Source organism: Python bivittatus, unplaced genomic scaffold (assembly GCF_059951505.1).
Source record: "Python bivittatus isolate LINGU-HERP-01145 unplaced genomic scaffold, Pbiv_v1 ctg000480_np1212, whole genome shotgun sequence".
NCBI classification, from domain to species: Eukaryota; Metazoa; Chordata; class Lepidosauria; order Squamata; family Pythonidae; genus Python; species Python bivittatus.
This window is the reverse complement of record NW_028277075.1, coordinates 68,230,638-68,246,551: the sequence shown is the minus strand read 5'-3', so window position 1 is coordinate 68,246,551 and position 15,914 is coordinate 68,230,638. Positions and strand designations below refer to the sequence as shown.

The following is a 15,914-nucleotide window of genomic DNA, read 5'->3' as shown; positions in this document are numbered from 1 at the left end:
CCTTGTCATATGCATCTATATCAATCATCTTTTCAAGTATTAAAATGGGATACAGATAATATTGAGCTAGGTGGACCAATAGACTAGCCAGGCCTGTGTTAACCCTGGGATACAAGGCTTCATCGGTGTGATGCAGTTTGCCATAGAGTATTAAAAAAATAATTTGATAGCTAGAGACATCTGAGATTATATATGAAACAGCCATAGTAATATTGTTCACAGGCTGCAAAAATGGTCTCCTTCTGATGATCGTTGGCAGGAATATAACTAGATGACATTTTTTGCAGGAAAAAGTTATCTCCACATTTCCCAGGTCAACAGGGTTTCGCTTTTCCTTTCAACCAATGGCAGCAAAACCACAACAATCTCTGTTCTTCTCATATCTTTGAGAACATGGGTATCTCAGAAAGGAAATGATACTCACGGATAAAGAAGTATCTGTGCTGGTGATTGTACGGCATGAACTTCTTTTTCTTTATGCCAAGCTGTGAGTGGGGGGAAAGGATCATAGCAGGTCAACGCTCAACAAATCGTACCAGATAAATGCACAAACAGGCCTTGGTAAACGTAAGTCTATCTATGACTCTCTATCATCTGTCCCAAGAGGAGTATCATTTGGGCTTGTTCCTTCCAGATATCTTAGCAGTGCCAGTGTTTCCACAGCCCTGACCTATAAAAGATTTTGTGTATATATCCGTCAGCACAACACAAATAAGATTAGAACAGAGTCTAAACGCAATTGCAGTTTCTTCAGTAAAGCCATAAGTGCAGCAGTTCTAAGAACTAACACGCAATATGTTTTGGGGACTTGCTAATACATAATATGGCAGTGACTATGCAGGCAGAGAATTCTGGAAGCTGTAATCTCTTGGTCTACAAGAGAAGCTGATCCTCATAGGTCTGTATCTGCACCCAGCCTGTATAATGAAGCCACTCTCCCAGCAAAAAGAAGGAGCCACCTCACAGGCAGGCAGCCCCCAGAACTCCAGGGAATTGCCCTGGCAACTTCCCCTATCTTCTTGGGAACTCATGATCAGGAAATATATATGTGGCTCCCAGTAGATGATCACCTCTCTTCCTTGAAATTGGAGAAGATGGACGAGTGTACAAGGAAGAAAGAGGGGACAGCAGTCGTCAGTTTGGAAGGAAGTGAGAATGATATACAGTATGATTCCAGATGGAAAGTTAAACCCACATGACGGGTGAAACATGAAACTGAGGAACACAAATTGTTTTCTGTCATGTGTAAGTCCCTGTTTCCCTTCTCTTGTCCCTTGCCTTTATATGTCCACATAGAACATTACAAAGATGACATCAGTCTCCAAATATTTTTCATCCAAAAGAAACTAAAACCAGTAAACTGTCCCTGCTATTTCTCACCAGTTGAAGAAAGGGTTTATTTATTACTTTATCGCTTTACTTATAATAAGGCTTATCAAGGGAAATAAGGCGACAGCTAACAACCAATGAGGTTCTACTATGAAATCTGGCTAGCACAAAGATTTAATGGATGAAAGGGATCCCCCAGACAAAGAAAGAATTTGAAATACTCTCACATACTTAAACAATCAAAGCAGTATGAGACTAAAAGGAGGTACTGTGTGTGGATTTGTATGATTTCTTTCATCCATAATCTAGCCCCTAAAAAAACTAGAATCCTTTAATAGGTTTTTGTTGCTGCTGCTGCTGTCGTCAAGGAAATTATGAATAATCCATTCAAGACAACGCATTAGAAACTACAGTAATAAATCTATTCATACTTACTTGGGGATAAAAACATACAGTAAGAACTTAAGAATAGCTCTTAAGTGGTTCCTCTTAGTCCAGCATTTTGTCTCTCACAATGGCCAAGCAGATTTTTCTGAGGTGTTTCCAAGCAGCGCATGGAAACCTAATGGTCTCCACTGCTGTTCCCCTTGCACATTGTATGCCCACCCCCAGCTGGGTGATAACACTGAGTCTTCCAGACTAATAGACTAGTCTTCCATGAATGTATCCAGTTCTCTTTTAAATCAACCTGTTAGTTGCTACGGTGCAGCCTTGTGGTAGGAATTCCACAGGTGAATTACGCATTGTCCAAAGAAGTGCTTCCTTTTGTCTCTTTTAAGTCTCCTTCCAAGCAACTTTACAGGATGACTCCTCGTCCTAGTCTTTTCAGAGAAGGAGAAAACTTCTCCCTGTCCATGTTCTCCACATTACACATGATTTTACGTGTTCAGGCATGTTCTTTCTCAGTTGCCTTCTTTGTAAGTTAGGGTATCCCCAACACTTTTGTTTGTTACTATCCTGAACAATTTAGCATAATGTGCATCCTTGGCCAGCTCACCACTTGCCACAGATCTTAGCTCCCTCCACTGAGAAAATTGCCCATTTATTCCTACTCTTTGCTTTCTGATTTTAACCAATTAGCAATCTAGCAAGGGAAAGTCCTCTTATCTTTAGCTGCTAGGTTTTCTCAAGCACCTCTGATGAGAAACTTTGTTAAACACTTTTTTTATATTCAGGTTTACAGCATGCTGACATTCTCAAAAAATCCTACAAGGTTGGTGAGGCAGGATTTACTTCTGCCGAATACAGGCTGATTTTCCTTCAGCAGAGCCTGTTCTCTTATGTACCTGGTTACATTTTCTGTGAATATCATTTCTACCAATTCACTTGGAACTGACATGAAACTGATTGATCTATAATATTCTGGATCTCCCTTTTAAAAATTAGCGTTATGTTGGCTACTATCCAGTCCATTGAACTTGATGTAAGTAGCATTTACATATTTTTGCTAAAAGATCAACAAGTTCACCTTTATGTTCTTTAAGAATACTTAGGTGAATGCAGTGGGGACCGGGTGATTTGTTAGTGTAGTTTCTGATGATGACCTACAATATCCTCTCTTGTTACCTCCAATTGTTTTAGTTGTTCTAACACCCCTCCTAAGAAAGTCAATACAAGATCCATTGTCTATCCTGTATCATCTGAACCAACAAAAGATGCAAAAATAATAATTGTAATGATAAACTTCATATCCTCCTTGAGTATCCCATTCATTCTTTTGTTGTCTAGTGGCCCATCTTCAGGAAGTTCTTATTATTCCTCTTTATATTTTTTTGTCATATGCTCCTCAAAATCCTTATTATTACCTAACACTTTTTCTGTCAGAGTTTATGCTCCTTTTCATTCTCTTCCTTAGAACAGTTTTTCCTGAAGGAAGCCTTAACTTTCACTGCTAGAAAGCCTTTCCTGAACTTGGTTAACCTTTTTTTATGCTGTAATATACATTCTAGCGATATCATTTATTTATCATGAGGGCTTTAATGGATTTCACTTGATGGGCAGTTTCCACATGGAAGTTCAAAGTTACCCATGTCCTGAGCCATAAAAAGCTTTAAAGATAATGACCAGCAACCAATGCAGCTCCCATACTAGAGGTGATCAACAGACCAGATAGGCAGATCAAACCAAACTGAGTTTGTTATTACCCAGACCATTATACTGGATCAGCTACAGCTTCTATCTGGTCTTCAAGGGAAGCCCTACATAGAGTGAGTAGACAAAATGTGAAGTGACAAGGGTGAGTGACCACAGCAAAGATTTCCCAATCTGGGAATTGTTGCAACTCGTGTAAAAAAATAAGCTACATGAGGGTCCTTCTGGCCACAACCTCCATCTGCTCTTCTAGCAGGACTAAGAGAATCCCCAGATGATGGACTGTAGTCAATATGACTGTGGTGCATCATGCTGGCAGTTTTCCACTTGTAGATGTGCTAAATGTAATACCATTACTGTCACTGTTTTCTATTGATTCAACAGTAGAAACACCAGATCACCATGACGCCTTAGAATTAAATCTAAAGCTTTCTTTCTACTCTTCCCCAACACTATTTTAAAATAAAATCATTGAGGATATCTAGATATGTAGTTCTGACTCATCGCCTAGGCATGAATGTACTCGTATTGCCACCCATAGTGATTCTATGGAGGAATCTGATCTTCCAATATTTTTAATTATATTTGACTAGATACCCTTCTGGATACATGGAGCAAAACCTCCCTGTATGCTCTTCCCTTGTCTTTCTACAAAGACTGTATCCAACAATGACTGGGTCCTATTTGGTTTCTATTATACCCATTATATCTATGTTCTTGTTCAAACTAAGTTCTCCAATTCCTCCATCTTGGTCAGGGACTTCTGACAATGTTGCTGGCATGAGTCTTTTTCCCTGTTTTTATCTCTTTTTCCTTTCCTGACTGCCATGACTACCCATAACCCCTCTTCCAACATTGATCCTAACAGTATTTCCTAAATATTTACACCCTTCCAAACTGGATGCTGCCCAGCACCAGTAGGCTTACCCCCACAGTTCAGTTTAAAAGATGTTCTGATACCTTTCTGATGTTATGAACCAGCAGTCTGGTTCCATTTTGGTTCAAATGAAGCCCATCTCTCTTGTAGAGGTTCAGCCTCTCCCAAAAGGTTCTCCAATGCCTACAAAACTAAACCTTTCTGCCTGACACCACTAAGTCATCCATGCATTAAAAAGCCCACACTCTGCCTGTCTTGCTGTGTGTGAAACATAGCATTTCTGAGAAAACTACCTTAGCAATTCTACACCGAAATTCTGCTACTTTAGCTTCCAGGACTGGCCAGACACATTTTCCCATGTCACTAAAACCAACCTGGACCACAACCACTGCCTCCTCTCTAACATTTTCTAGCATCTATCTAGGTATTGGGTGACATCTGCAATCTTTGTACCATACAGACAGGTCACTGTGACCACACACCCATCATAAACCATCTGTCTGTGTTTCTGTAATGATCAAATCGCCTACAACCAAACTCAGTCCCCCTGGCGGAATGTTCTCAGTATGAGAAGATATAGATGGCTTGACTGCATTTGTCTGAAGATTAGGTCCCTTCCCTGGGAACATTTCTCTGAAACGATATCCTCCTTCCCTAAGACCTTCTTTCTCCCTGAAAAAAAAGGAGCTCTCCTCCTGGGAGTGAAATGAGCTATCATATTCCTGAGGATTCGGTGTATGTACCTCTCTGGCTGTCTAAACATCTCCAGCTCTACAACATTGATTTCAAAATTGCTCCCTGAGAGCCAAAAGCTCATGGCACTGACAACAAACCCACAACTTAAGCCCAAAGGGCAAACAGTCATACATGTGACCCTTTGCGAAACAAACTGGAAAGTACCTTCACCCCTGGTATTCTATGCTCATATGAAGCTTTGAGTTGAAGTAAAAAAAGCATCCCATTTGTCACTCAGATTTCCCATATTTTCATTTATTTTAAGTCAGCTGTCCTTACTTCTATGTTACTTAAAACTTAGCCAGTTCAAAAGTTTTAAAATCAACACACTGTATTGATAGTCTTTTTACTGTTTTTAAAGCTGTAATTTAGACCAACAGCAATTATAACTAATCCCACCCACTATGCCTTTATGTCAAATATATACGAAAAAGGCCAGTATTCACATAAATCTACACAATCATGCTTTTTAGTTGAAATCGTATGAAAGTTTCTGAATCAGTCTAAATGACCAAATAAACCTCAGGGACATTAAACTATTCACTCACATAAAGGGGTAGGCCCAGGACAGAAACTGACTTTTTGAAACTCTCACTTTCATTTCTAGTTAATATGGTTAAGTGAACACTCTCCCAGTCATGTAATTGACTATTTTTCCATTCTGTCACATTCAAAAGTACACACTGGTAACAACTTCTGTAGGTCTAAACGTTATGTTTGGGCTCCACAAAGAGTTGATGCTTCAGTTCATACACAAACTTTCCCTACTCACAACACTCCCAAAGTCCCACGAGTCTCACCTCTACAGAGAGTATCTTTCCTAGTGCAAATAACAAAGGGTGCATGTTGAGATCAGGATCCTTGCAAAAGCAGTTAGGTTTAGCGTGGTGCTGGAAGTGCCAGTGATTCCACCAGCTGGCTGGTGCTCCCTGCAAAACAATGACAAAGACAAAAGGCCTATTCGGATATTTATTTTCTGACTTACGTAGACAGAACAAAATCTGAGTGCAAGGGGCCCAATTGTTCTTGAGCTCCAAAGGCTGTGCAATGGCTAAGCGCAAAGCCTATTCTGCACTCACCTTCAAATGTCCAATCACAAATTTGTGAATCCAGTGGTTCCATTTAGACTTGCCAAAGACAGAAAGATGTCCCAAATCATGCTGCAGCCAACCAGCTTGGGCCTGGAAAACATTGATATTGCTAGTATTACCACAATGCCATGAATGTTCATGGTGCTTTACAATGTAACAAGAAAAATGAAAGTCTTTGCTCTCAGAAGGTTACAGATTGAAGGCTGACAGTGGGGAGAAGAGAGAAGGAGAGATCTGGGTAATACAATAAACAAGTTTGATAGGTAGATGGACTTAGAGCTGAGGAGTTAAACCAACAGCTTCATGGAGATGTGGACTCCAAAGAGATCTGAAGAAAAAAATAACATTACTAACATATTTGGAGGGGTATTCTTTGCATTAAGGAGCATAGGATAATGGACACAATTGTTCAAAATGGGAAACCAAGGGTGATCAACTGAAAGGAGCTGTGATTACATATTTACTTATCTGGAGAGAAAAACTGAATTAGAAAATAAGGGTAATGCAGATAGATCCCTCTTCTCACAGAGGTCTAAAGTTACCACAAATCTTCAATTTGTTGAAGCTTCACACTCTGTTCTGCTTCATCTCATCAACAGATTACCTGGACAGTCCCAAGTAGCAAGGCGGTGATGAGGAATGGCACCAAGGATGTTCCAAGGTACCACATGTTGAGCCAGGCTAATATATCCAGCAGCAAGATGTGAAGAAGGTACAGGAGGAAGAAGAGATGGTTGGAATTCAGTAGTCCCATCTTCTCAACGGTGGCACGGAGCTCACGGAAGTCCTCCACGAGTTCTTTCTATGGAGAAACACAGTGTTATACTTCCTTTGTTCCGAAGGCAACCTTTTAAATCAGAAGTGGACAACCTGATGCCTTGGGCCATGGGAACCTCTGAAGACCACGAAAGTCTGAAGCCTTTAAAGTATTCCAAAAATTATGACCAATATGTAACAATAAATGTCATAGAAAGGGAAAATTATTCAATATCCATTTGGCAAGTAATTGAATCAACTTTTATGTCGATAAAATTAAAGTCAAATGTGGCTTTTGTCCTGGACCTACTTAGTATATGTTAGAGCGATCCATCTCTATTCTAGTTGCACACCAAAAGACTCTGAAAATAATCCCTGTAATAAAGAATGTGTGGCTATGTGCATGTTCATACTTTTTAGAAAACTCATTCCCACTGAGATATCATTCCAAGCTAAATTCTTCACTCTGAAGCTGCACCTGTGAATATATGAGACATTTTGCATCTCTAAACATTTCAGATTTCTCGCTCCAAACATCTCCTAGATCTTGCCACCACGTTGAAGCTCTGATTGATTATTTTTGTTTTGTCTGGCTTTTCCCCTCTTTTGTTCTGGCACTACCCTCTCTTCTCTCATCTGAAAACTGCCTCTTGACTTACCCCACTCCCCCTTACAATATGTTTCTGTATTTCCCATTTCGGACAGGCCATCAGAGAAAGGTATCTTTGACCTTGTTCCCAAGTTTCACTGCCGATTTGTCCTAACACCAACAAAGACTTCCTTCTCAAAGCAGTTCTAAGAAAAGCTTACATTTTTGCCGGGTTCAAAACTGGGTTGGTCTGCTGCAAGCTCCCCAATGAACAAGGGCTTCAAGTGTGTTCTCACTAGACTCTGGTCCAGATGGAATGCTGTAAAAGGATCCTGCAAGACCAAAAGGGAACAAGGTAAAAATCATAGGGGTCTGTACACAACATGATCAGAAAGAAGAGCTGTGGATTTTGTTTCAGCACAGCAGATCTCTGCTTTTCATTAAAGGAACCTAACCCTGAGCCTGGAAAAAAATGAAATTGCTCAAGGCATCCACTCATTAAAGTTAAGGCAACTGTTAAAGCTGGAGCAGATGTTGTTGTCTATTTTTAAGAATGTTGAGTCAGGGAGCGGTTGAATAAACATAGACAAGGTGGTTAAAGATTCTCATTTTATTACTTCATTTTAGAAGCAAACTATTCTATAATAAAGAGCATTTCTCTTATAACCCTCAACCAAGTCCAAGTTTTAAAATGACCAAGGTAAATCAGGAGTCTGGTCCTCCCTCCCTGCCCTACCTTACCCTAGTTTAAATTCTGCCTCAGTCTAATCCAGTGTTTCTCAACCTTGGGAACAGCCAGCCATGGGGAATTCTGGGAGTTGAAGTCCACACATCTTAAAGTTCCCAAGGTTAAGAAACACTGGTCTAATCACTCTAGTCATCTGATGAAATCAGTTGCAGCTAACAAAAGCTTACATCTTTTAATAAAATGAGTTAGTCAGAAAAGGTGCTAGCAAACTCCTCCTGATTTTTTGCCACCATAAACTAACACTGCTCTCCTCCTACAGTGTTTATAACAAGATATGCCATTGCTTGAAATATTCAAGCACCTCTGCATTTGTTTTAGGTTGGCAACTCTGAATAGAACTACCATATCCAGATTGCAAAAATCCAGAACGCTACTCCATCTTTGCTCATTTAGTATTTCAATCTTTTTTTATTCCAAAATTCCTTTTTCACCAAGTGTCCTTACTGTAACCTGTACTGTGTGTAGTGGCAAAGAGGTTGTTAGTCTTTAGACTAGCCTCCAGCCAGGACATTGGTTCCAGTGGCTTCTCCTTTGGGTTTGAAAGCCTTTGTGTTCATTTCTGCCACTTCCTGAATGGAATCTGAACAGCCGAGACAATTAAACCCCCAAGTTACAATGTTTGCTTCTGGCCACTAGATGCAGCTGTAGAAATCTGTTTTCTTGGGATACTATATCTGTGTTTAAGGTATCTATTCTCAAACAAAAGAACTTCAGACTGATGAAACAGCTGAATAATAATTGATCAGTTGAGTAAGTTCTAACATGGGTGTCATGAATCAATAACATGATTTCATTACTTTTACGTAGATACAGATATAGACACACACACACACATACAGTGTGTGTGTGTGTGTGTGTGTGTGTAGGCTGTTGGGGGGGTGTTATTTTATGTCAAGGTTGCCAGCCACCCAACACCTTTGGGAATGAGTAAAACAAGCAAACAAATGTATCTTCCTGTGGCAATTAGCTTACTGATGACAGGATGCTTTTGTAATCATCCAGGGTCCCTTCTGAATAACCCTTCTTTCTGACCACTTTGTTCACAGCACCTCCGGTCCATCACTATCACTATCAAGCTCTCAGTACTTAGGATAAATGTTCTCCTCCATCCTTATCTCCTGTGCATATCTTTCGACAACTGAATGATAGGAATGAACTAGAAACGTGGGCTGTACAAAAAATATTCTATGCATTATGAAGTGGAGTTGAGTCCATGAACACATGGACCAGACTCAGTTTCTTTAAATGCTTCAGAGTTCTGTGGTTGCGTTTGCATGATTTCCAGAAAGGCAAGGCCAGGACACGCTGACCAGCAGTTGTATGTACTGGACAATATTAGTCCTTTAACTGGTGCGGTGCCAAGAAAGATTTAATCCTGTTGCTGATACAGCAGCTTCCAGATCAGCTCCCTGACCTCATCAGAGAGAGAAACATCAAACCTTCTCTGGGAAAACTTATCTGAAGGGGGTGGGAGTGGGAGAGCGAGCGAGACGAGTGACTCTTCCTGGTCCGTTTTTTAATTGGAAATGGGAAAGTGGGTGGGTCACAGCCAGAGCTGAAGACGGTGGTACCATAAGTTTCAACCAATCATCACAATGGTGGTTGCAAAACCTGGCAATAATGTCTGAAAGGGAGAGGAAGGAGGCGACACTGGGCAGATCATCTGCACAGCACCTTCTAGAATCACAATGCTTTGTGAGTTGGCAGGACACAGATGGGGAACAGCTACTGATTTCATACTTTTTTTTTTAAATGCTTGCTTGCTTGCTTTTCTTAGAATGCCAGAGGGAAAATCTTCTTTTAAAAAAACTGGAATTATTGCAGGGCTTGCTTTCTTGAGATGAGCAGCTTTGTTTCAGATTACACAAAAAGCATTATGTTCCAGCTAAAATATCTAGCTCCCTGAGTTACTTATTTAAAAGATAATTTGTATACCCCAGAGCCATATGGTTAAGGAGGCTTGTATAGGCCTGGCTTCTGCTGCATTTGTGATGAACCAGACACATGGAGTGTTTCTCAGAAACACAGAGAGGTGTTTTGCCTTAATATTTCTTAGAAGGTCTGAATGGTCGCATGATTGTTGCAATGCAAGTTCATGAGGACTAGATTTTGACAGTAGGTTCACTGTAAACAAAAAAATCTGAGTACCTCCAAAAGTCCAGCTAGATAAATGGTGTACAAATGATTCCCCTCAGGATTAAGGAACACTGCAGATAGAGGCTTAAGTTAACTTTGGGGTTCAGGTCTCATCATTGAAGAGGACACTTCATTCGGATTCAAACTAGAGCTCAGCCATGGCTGCTCTTAGCAAAGTAGTTGGATTTTAAATGCACATTAAATCGACTGAACATTTTAGCTTCCATTCTCAAAGGCAAAAATGAGATAACAATCAACCTTGCAAAGTGATTGTGAAGATATACCAAACAGAAGAGAGTAGGTACAATATGGATCCTCAAAGGGCCTGGGAGCCATTTATTGTTTAGTCCAAAGGACCCCAGATCCTTTATTAATCATTACTTCATTTGAAGTCATCCTCCCTACCTGAAATGGTCAATCATCCTCTTTAAAAATGCCTTTATTCACTCCAATAGGATTTTGTTTCGTGTTCCTCTCGATGATTAAGTAAGTAATAGCCTGATGTGGTACTTATAAGATGACCCTTATTTTCTTGGGTTGCAATGTATAAAAATATATAGATGAGTAAATCCCAAACATTATTTCCAGTTTACTAACTCATTAAGAGAGAAATCCTGAAATGATACACTAATTACAAAAATCCTACTTAAATAGCTTGGATAGCCTTCTGAAACCACATTGATGGAAATTCAGGAATTACAGAAACCTGGAATGCACCAGATGGCTAGTCTAATCCAAATACAGGTAGAACAGAAATATCATATATTCTAAAAATCAACTATTTATCATTTTGCCTCCTGCACCATGATCCAAATCCCCCTTGTGTAGCTACAAAGTCTCTCCAACAGGACACAATAAAAATCTGTTATTTTTACCATCACGTTTAGCCATAAAAGTATCAGAAAGGCTCCGAATGTTGCCAAGAAATTCCACATGCATTTGCAAAGTTGTTCTCAAATAAAGCTTAAAGAAAAGTGAAAATTGTATCTAGATTACTAATATAAAATACTTCATCCAGAATTTCTACCAGGAATGTCATTTTAAGATATTCAGCACATGAATTAAAGAGCCACTTACAGTGCATTCCTGAACATGTCAAAAGTTCAAATGAGAAAACATTCTGGAGTCCACACTGCTCATTGTTGGGGTGGGCAAGGGCCTTGATTTAAAGTGGATGAGGCTATATGTACACATGGGTATGGTTAAGTTTTGGGGAGCTTTTTCCTAAGTTTAGAGGGAAGTTTTAATATTTTGCATTTTTTAAAGCATTATATTTTTTGTGGGGCTTACACTACCGGCTTTGGTGTTTTCTGCCTCAAAATGGTAAAAAGTCAAGTCATTGTATTTCAGCAGTTGTGGTTCAAGGGGCTCAGATCCCACAAAAAAGGAGTTAGGGAATCCACTTAGCCCTAGAGCCTCAGTTTGCCCACCATTGAATGATATGTACACCAATCCATATCTTATGTGCAAATCGACAATGGCTTATTTAACAAACCCTGCTTTCAAGAATCCTGATTTAGCATCATATATAAAGCTAGAAGTGGGGAAGCAAAGCCAAAGAAGACTTTGCAGAGACTTTGGGAAGGGGGAAAGTAGAAGAGCATAATTCAATGGTTAAAACAACGTTTGGCATGAAGGGCAGCCCAAATTCAGATCCTGGTGCCAGTCAATCCTGGAAGATTCCTAGCTTGAAACTCCAGAGAGCTGACGCCATTCTATTTGACAAGGCTGGGTTAGAGGGATCAATGCTCTGCCTCAGGAGAAGGAGAAGCTTGCTGGGTTCCACTGCACACAGATGAAAGGCAACAAAGGCCAACAGATACTGCTTGAAAAAGTGAGTCTCACTCCTAGTAGCACTTTTCCTTAGAAAATCAAGGAAAATGATTGCCTTTAACTCATATCTGATACATTCGTTTTTTTATTGGCAAGAAGCCTTTTTTTCAAGGGGAGATGTGTAAGGGTACAAGTTATTGCCTGCAGCCTGAAATGATACACCACAGGCTAAGATCTTCAGCTTGATTTTGTGGATTATAATGTAGAGCTTGGTCCTTAGAAACAGAATGTTATGCACTTTTAGCTACTAAAATTAGTTCCAAAAGCAACTATTAAGCCTTCAAAAGATCATGTCTTTTTTTTCCCCCCCTTGTGATCAGTGTTAGCATGATTATTACATACCACCTTCCCATTAATTATTGTAAAATTAAATGAAAACTAAGCTTTTTTAAAATGTCAGGTGAGAAAAAATGCCAGGGGAAACATTTATTAGAACACTAACATCCACAAACACATATGGGGGGGCCCGGGCATAGAGTGGGTTGAATCTCCTTGAATACTCTTTGCTGGGGGTGACCCTTCCATTTGGCCTTGTTGTGAAAGTTTGCCACTCTCTGGAGCTACCTTACAAAACAGAAATAGCCAGTTCCCCACTAAGACATTTATCATCTATAATTCAAAACAAGGGAGATATCTGTGGAAAAGGAGAGCAATGGAAGTACAATTAAAAAGAAGATTCTGCAATTATTCTGAGACTTTGTTAACTGTGAGCACCAAGTGACTGGGTAGTTCTTCAAGAATGGAGTAGATCCTTGGCAATAAGGGTCACTTGAAAAGAGTATGTGTGAACCAGATAAAATATTATTTCTTTGCGTGGCTAGGTTGAATGTTCTCCAGCAGAGGATCCACCTTATAATTCCTATATATAAGGGTGACTATAGCCTTCCTTGGACCTATACCCTAAAACCTATGGTGCCTATGGATGCTAACATGCCTGGCAACTCCTCCCCGGCACTAACTAGCAACATGTATCTCTGATTCATTTTCTCACTGTTTTCATTTCATAAAAATCAGTTAGAAGTTACTATGTTGTAAAATGTCAGCATCAAGCATTATCTTTATTTCTAAGAATGACTCTAAGACCCCAGAGACCCCAAAGACCCCAGAGGCATCCCAAGAAAATAACAATGTGGACGACCACAGCTGTTTCACCTTGTGCCCAGAGAAAAGATAAAGGTAAGCATCTTGGGAGGCTAAAGTGGGTGGCAGGGAAAAACTCTAGCATGTTACCTTCTGATAAGTGGATGTTTTGTGACTGACCATGACTTCCATGGCAGTCACTTTGTGGGAGTCCCCATGACATGTTCTCTGAATTCCCAATGTTTCCACTGGCCCAAAAGTGGATGGAGGCTCCTGCTCTAAAGAGATAATGCCGTGCCACCTACCCATGCAGGTGTTACTAGAAGCAGCTAGAGATATCTTCATAGTTCAGTTCCTCCACTGTCTCTCAGAGAACGTGCTCCAAGGGACTCGTGCTGCAGCTACTCTGAAGGCTTGTAGATGGCAACAAGACTCCCGGCATATGGTCAGAGATCTACCATATTCCCTGAACCATTGGAGCTCCAGGGCAAATTCCAGCAAAACTGGAGCTTCCCAGCTGAACATCTTCCAGAAGTGATGGACAGAGCTGAAATCCAACACACTTGATGATGACAGAGTGGGGGAAACCACACAAGTTCTTTCACAACCTCTGCTGTGTTGGTCAGTGTCTACTCAGTCATTTGTGTGGTTGCTGCAAACTATTTACTATACCTCTCATCCAGGGACTGAGTTTTTGCTTTTGGCACAAGGAGGTAAATTTCTACATACCACACACACAGGCTTCTTTGTTCCTGCCCTTCTCATCTCGCTCTTTGATCATAAACATTCCACAGTGGAGGGAATATTCTGGCAACCATTTTCTTGGATTAGAGCCTATGGTGGTGATAATACAGTACTGTACAAGTTTTCCTCTAGCCCAGGAACACTCATGCCATGTTAAAATGTTTCCCTTACATGAACTCTTAAACAAGTTCTTTCATCCTGCAAGTCATTCTACCACTCTGCATTTCTGAGAAGGTCTCCAGTCTATTCCCTTTATTTGGATCACTGCTGCTCCCAAAACTCAGCCACTGAGCCACTGTTGTTCTGAACATGTGCAGAGTGTTCTTTCTTTCACCACTCAGGAGCTGCTGTTAGTTCTTCTGCACCTTGTGGCCAGAGCAGAGGCTTACTGTTGCCCCTTCTCTAATTTTGATCCAAATAACAAATGGATCATAAAGCATTTGAGGACAGGACGGTCCTCCCATACGAAGGACTTCAGCGTGGCTGGGTGGAACCTTCCAAGGTAGTTCAAGGAAGGTGCAGGCCACAATGCCCCTCCTGGAAAGATTTGCACAACGTAGCGATTATTTCCAAGTAAGCATAATGTGGACTGTGATACAAGGAAGTGCATTTATTTAGCTCCCGGATACTCTGTTCCGCCACTCCCAAAACATCTCGTCTTTCAAGCGTCTTTGCACCCATGCCTCCGACCAAGCTCTCTGCAAGCGCTCTCCCAGCCTCCATCATCAATGCCGAGGATGCTCACAAAGGATCTCTGCCGCCCCGCCCCTCCCCTCGCTTTCCCTCCCAGGTCCCCGACAGCCGCCCAGAGGGGTCTCCTGGAGACAGTCCTCCTTCCTTCCCTCTCTCTCGCTCCCTCCGTCTCTCACCGTGGCGTCTTGTCCAGCATAATGGCTGATCACGCGGGAGCCCCCCGGATGCCTCTTGTGGAACCGGCTGATGTCGTAGACCTTCCTGTCAATCACCAGCCACCGCTCCGGCGCCCTGCTCGAGTAGGACTTGATCTCGTCCCAGCTGAAGAACCGCGGCGGGGGAGGAGGGCCTATCTGCAGGGGATCCATCGCAGCCTCAAGGCGCCGCGGCGAGCTCTCTCTCGCAGCCAGCCGTCCGGATGGAGTGAGCACCGCCACCCGCCGAACAATCAGCCTGGGCCGGCCTCCAAGCCCGCCCCTCGGAGACCCGATTGGGCGGCCGGTTTCTCGGCCTTCGCACGGGAAAGCTGGCCTGGTTTTGCCCCTGGAAGAAATCCCCCGCGGTAGCCGGAGGCCTGCGCTCTTACGGCTCGTGGCTTGGCTAGAGCTCCGTGATGCGGCGTTTCATTTCTTTGGAGAGCACGGCATCCTCGTGGTCCTTTAAAAAGAGGCAAATTCCGGGCGCCTCCCCGTATTCCCAGCACATCCTCCATTTAGTTAAAGCCATTCCATAGGGAAGGACCTTCCTTCCATTTGATGCTTTGTTTAGGAGGAAGAAAGTTGGCAGCTCTTCTGAATTTAAGGCATTTTCTCTACCTGGTGCCTTATGACTCTTCCCGTAATTCCCAACCATTGATTGATGGTATGTTTATTCCTGCCTTTCCCAAATGCCCATTTCTACACCCAAAGGCCTACTTGAGAGTACTGTAGTAGAGCGTCTGGGAGACTACTGCAGGACAAGGCATTTCCAAGAAAGAATTAATATATATACCATCAATGCAGAGATTGTAACATGAGTATTTGATCATACCTGTGGGCTTCCATTTCATTTTAGGGTATATGTGTATTGGGAACAATAGGGATGTACAACAATAGCACTGTGATACCTGGGCTGCAAAACCCTGGATGCCCACTAGATGGCATCATGGAACTAGATCAATATATAATTGCTTCCATCTTGTGGGTGTCCAGGTGTGGTAATCCTACACTGAAA

At 41.6% G+C, this 15,914-nt stretch overlaps 1 protein-coding gene across 1 annotated transcript in view; it reads right to left on the bottom strand.

Annotated features, from left to right (window-relative positions):
* Positions 1 to 15,171, bottom strand: part of LOC103050792 (acyl-CoA (8-3)-desaturase) — a 30,050-nt gene extending 14,879 nt beyond the window's left edge. The window contains exons 1-6 of the mRNA XM_007426542.3: positions 14,879 to 15,171; positions 7,690 to 7,800; positions 6,728 to 6,925; positions 6,112 to 6,213; positions 5,833 to 5,961; positions 425 to 485 (exon numbers count right to left, since the gene is read on the bottom strand). Of these exons, the coding sequence (XP_007426604.1) occupies positions 425 to 485; positions 5,833 to 5,961; positions 6,112 to 6,213; positions 6,728 to 6,925; positions 7,690 to 7,800; positions 14,879 to 15,070 (793 nt within the window). The 5' untranslated portion in view covers positions 15,071 to 15,171. The remainder of the gene's footprint in view (positions 1 to 424; positions 486 to 5,832; positions 5,962 to 6,111; positions 6,214 to 6,727; positions 6,926 to 7,689; positions 7,801 to 14,878) is intronic.
* Between the last annotated feature and the right edge of the window lie 743 nt (positions 15,172 to 15,914).